This window comes from Diabrotica virgifera, chromosome 3 (assembly GCF_917563875.1).
Source record: "Diabrotica virgifera virgifera chromosome 3, PGI_DIABVI_V3a".
NCBI classification, from domain to species: domain Eukaryota; kingdom Metazoa; phylum Arthropoda; class Insecta; order Coleoptera; family Chrysomelidae; genus Diabrotica; species Diabrotica virgifera.
Window position 1 is genome coordinate 217,794,550 of NC_065445.1, and position 4,606 is coordinate 217,799,155.

General features: G+C 34.5%; 1 protein-coding gene across 1 annotated transcript; it reads right to left on the reverse strand.

Annotated features, from left to right (window-relative positions):
• Positions 1–535: 535 nt before the first annotated feature.
• Positions 536–2,196, reverse strand: LOC126882370 (uncharacterized). Its single transcript, XM_050647264.1, has 2 exons — positions 883–2,196; positions 536–819 (listed from the first exon to the last, which is right to left on the reverse strand). The coding sequence occupies exons 1-2, from the start codon at positions 1,352–1,354 to the stop codon at positions 536–538; spliced, it is 756 nt and encodes a 251-aa protein (XP_050503221.1). The 5' UTR covers positions 1,355–2,196.
• Between the last annotated feature and the right edge of the window lie 2,410 nt (positions 2,197–4,606).

A 4,606-nucleotide genomic window follows, 5' to 3' on the forward strand; every position in this document is an offset into this window, starting at 1 on the left:
AATAACGGCAGCGATGTGTAAAAGTTGTCGAAATAAAGGATATGGTGTCTAAAATTGGGTATTGTTTGTGACAAACGAATAACCACATTCGAGCTGGCTCCAAGATCAGGTGTCCCAGGTATAATCAAATTACCGCCAGCACCATGATAAATTTCGAAACGATAAGCGTAACCGTTGGAATCGCATAATACGAAAAATTTAATTCCCCATTTATGTGGTTTGTTTGGCATGTACTGGCGAAGATGATGTTTTATCTTTGTACTGCACATTTGTTCATCAACACATAAACGACTTAGTTTTGGAATCGAATCAAATCGCGAATTTAGTTCGTTGGCAAGTGTACGAATTCGAAACAAAGGATCATAACCTGGCACACCTTTCTTTATACGTTTTTCTTCATTTTCAAAACATAAAAATTGTTTTATTTTAAAAAATTGTTTGCTTCTCATTGTGTCTCGAATCGCTTGAAATGCATATTTGCTCCAATAGCTATCCAGGTTTGGGTATCGATAAACAGACATGAACATCAACACGCCTATGTACCGACGAACCATTGAGGTGTCACTTGAAAATTTTGTTGACTCCCGCTGCCGTTGTTTGTTCTATATGCGTTCAGATTGGTATTGAATGAAATCAAATCAATAATTTTGTCGGTGAAAAAATAGCTGAATAATTCCATAGGAGTTTTGAGGCATTTCACTTCTGGAGGCAGCTTAGAATCTCCAAGAAAGGCAACTTCATTTATATGTAGACGCATAGATTTTTTACGCCATGTAATGTTTGAAATCACCGGTCCAGATTTTTGGATGGCATCAAGTGCTAAAAATAATAAAACAAATTATTAGTTTTGAAATTACTATACAGTAACGTTTTCCTCTTTACCTGCGCCAATAAATCCACCAGCTGATGGCTCAATAGACGGACCATCTTCTTCATGAATTGGAAGTGGTGACCGCATTCTTTTTGCTGGTCTACTTGAAGATGTAGATGCTTGCAGTTCTGCTTTATTTTCAGCTCTAATTTTAGTTTGGTGTTCAACATCTACTCCGACTTCATCATAATTTTCATTATTACCCGTGAATATAGAAGATGCAGAAGGAACATCAAAGGCGCTTATGTGTAATCCGTCCAGAAATTGATCTGTAGTGTCAGCATTTTCCATTTCATTTAAACATTCAGCAATGACGTCTTTTTCTATATCATCCACAACAAAATCGGGATCTTTGACACTATCATCACTGTCGTAATCCGTTTCTTCATCTGTTTCAACCGAATTCATGAGCTGTTCTATTTGCTCGTCCGTTAAGTCTCCCAATCTAAATCGCTTGGTTCGCTTCATACGTGAAAAATCCATTTCCAAAATAAAAAAACAAAAATAAGTTCACTATTTTTTTCTCCTTGAAACGGCAAGCGTTCTTTAAAGAACGCTTCACTTTGTCAAGCATTTTTTACAACGGTTTTTTCTGTAATCAAACTAATAATCCATTTCTAAAATGAAAAAACAAAAATAAGTTCACTATTGTTTTTTTTCTTGAACCGGCAAGCGTTCTTCAAAGAACGCTTCACTTTATCAAACATTTTTTGACAACTGTTTTTTCTGTAATTAAACTAATAATTTTTATTGATAAAAGACATTTATGTTACTTACCAAAAAAATTCCCAAGTCGATTGGATATTCAGAATATAAATTATATTTGATAAAACACGTGGTCGTTTCGACAAATAATTATCGATGCGTTTACACTGATTTTTCGAACAATACTGATAGCAGAGTGCAAACCAAATTTTGGATTGCATTCATCTTTTCAGCAAATGTTAAACACCTGTTGACGAACGGAATGGCATGGGTTTAAACGATAATAATATTCAGGTATAGGCTTTTCGGCTTTCCAAAGACGAGTTCTTTAACCTTTTAATGGCGGCTATACGAAATATTTGGAATAAACAGATAATATGTAAAAGGTCTATTGATTTTGACATATTTTAATAGATTTTGAAGTAAAAAAAAAATATTGCTGCTGTATTTTGTCTTTATCATGTTGTTCCCATTTTGGGAACGTTGGCATGTAAGGTATTATGTATTTTCTAAAAATAAAATACTTAACTGTTTGAAAAAAGTCTAGTATTTTTATAGTACACAACACAACGCCCTTGGTTAGTGCCTTCGGGAATGTGATTCATCCCGTCAAATTTTATGTCGCTCAGAACAGGGGCAGATGGACCGCCTTTTCTTTTTCTTTGACCTGAACCTGCTTTTACAAGGGCTAGAGCAACGTTTCTGCGAAACTCAAGGTGTGTTATATTTGCATTATCATGTTGAAAAAAGCGAAAAGCTGCCACAACCGCCAAATTCAATCCATGAGCAATCAAGTTCCACCACCATTTTTTTGATCCAAGTCGGGGACGATAAGAAGCAGCTAAACGTTCAAAAAGGTCAACCCCACCCATTCCAATGTTATATTGTCTTATCAAATTTGGTTGAGTTACATCTTTTTATGTTCAGACTTCACTCTTCTGGTGGAATTTTGAACAGGGGTTACTAGAAAGCTTACTTACATCGCTATCTGATTTGTAATCATAGGTCCCTCGATCTTGTTTTTTGATGATTGAGGATGAAACTAAAGGACATTTGTTGATCCTATTTTCTCGAACTGTACCACAAGCCCGTATACCGTTTTCTGATAAAGATTTCAGAAGGGAGTAGCTGGTAAAAAAATTATCGAAATATACAACATGGCTGTTCTTATTTTGCAGAATTTCTAACATAATTTTAGCTGAGTGATGGCCATGATATGGAACCATTGATTCATCAATGCTTACATGTTTATGAAAAACTCCAAACTGCTGAATATTAATTTTTCGAAAAGTGGTCAAACTTTAGCTACTTTTGAGTGAGCTAAATTAGAGTTATCACAAACGTGAAGATATCTTTTTATTATTCTGAATTTTTCACGGCTCATTGTTTTTGCAAGGTTTGGAGCCTGCATGTCATCCGCCGTTGACCAGTAGTCATTTTCGTCGAGTAGATGATGATATCCGCTAATCAGGAGCAAGCCAATAAACTGACGAATATCTTCATCAGAAACTGTAAAATTTTGAAAATTTTGATCCCTTCGAGCGTAAGTTTCGCTTTGATTACGTATAAAACTAATAATTTCTGGAGTAAAAAACAAAGAGAATATTTCAAACTCCGTTTTACCCATATGCTCGCTCCTACTTTAGGTGGATCTTGGGCTTCTTGCTGGATTGCCACTTTTTCAGATTTCCTCCTTTTTTGTGATGCTTGACTTCCAACTGATTCTTCTTCGTCATCTGATTCGGCATCACCATAATGAATTTCTACCTCTCCAGGAACCTCTATTGGCATGTCAACCACGTCCAAAATCTGGTCCTCAAGAGTGTCCTCGTCACTATCAATATCTCGGTCTCCTGAAATGGGAGGAAGTATTACAACATCAATGTTAGAGGATAATGAGGTTTCCACATCTTCCAAAGCATCCCGTACACATGTGTTCTTCTTGAACAGCTCTATCGACTGTTTGTTATTCCTAAATTCCTATTGATCACTTGAAAGGCGATTGCACTAATCGTTATTGCCCTTGAAAATTTACGAGCTAACAGAAACGACATTATAATTTATTAGGGTATATTAGGTACTCAATGATGCCAACGTTCCCATTTTGGGACATGGCTAATTCCGACAATTTTTTTCAAAAAGTAATGAAAGAATTCAAGCGCAGTATAAACTATTTACTAAGGTAGTCAATTGGCTACCTTACTTGAAAAAATAATAGCAATAGAATAATTTTTGCCGACTTGATGGCAAAAACCGTAAAACGAATCAAAAAATTGAATTTTTGTGCTTTTTACTTTTTTTTTTTAAGAAAATGAACCCAAATCTAAGTAAATTTTTTTGATAAATTAGCAAGCCCCTTACCTTTACAAAACATTATGTAGTGCGATTTACAAAAATAATTGCATAAACAATCCAAAAAAAAATGTTTTAATAGGTGTTCCCAAAATGGGAACGTTGGCAGTTAAAAGGTTAAAGAACGCTTGCCGGTTAGAGGGTTAATTGTTTTATAGCATTAGCCTGGGCATGAAGACCTTCAATCACGTTTCCTTTATTTATTCAGATCGAACCAAAGGAGAAGCTCGAAATATTTTATGTATTTTGGGTACAATATAAAACAATTGACGGTTTATTTGGAGTTGGTACGAAATACGGAACAATGCATAAAAATTGTTCAAGAAATCAAATAAGAGAATGCAAAGAGAATTTTCTTAATTTTGAAGATGTTCCAGACGTTAAGCTGTCTCTAAGAAAAATTAGTACAAAAGATCCTAAATTTGGATGTCAAGGTTTTATAAAACGCTACTGCAATAAGAAATGCTCTTCAAAATTATATAAGTGTAAAAGGTCTAACGTATTGAGCAACTCTAAATACCATAATGCCTCAACATGTGAGAATAAACACTAATTTTTTAATTTTAATTTCAACAATATAAAAATAATAACCACTAAAATTAAAAAATGACGTTTAATTAAATCTAATCTAACAAATTACGACATTTTAATAGCTAATCGGGGTTTGACTAGTCAAAG

Excerpts from the sequence above, each read along its gene's own strand:
- LOC126882370 (XM_050647264.1), bottom strand. The coding sequence starts at position 1,354 with ATGGATTTTTCACGTATGAAGCGAACCAAGCGATTTAGATTGGGAGAC. Across the intron at positions 820-882 it reads TGGTGGATTTATTGGCGCAG|CACTTGATGCCATCCAAAAA; the intron begins GTAAAGAGGAAA and ends TATTATTTTTAG.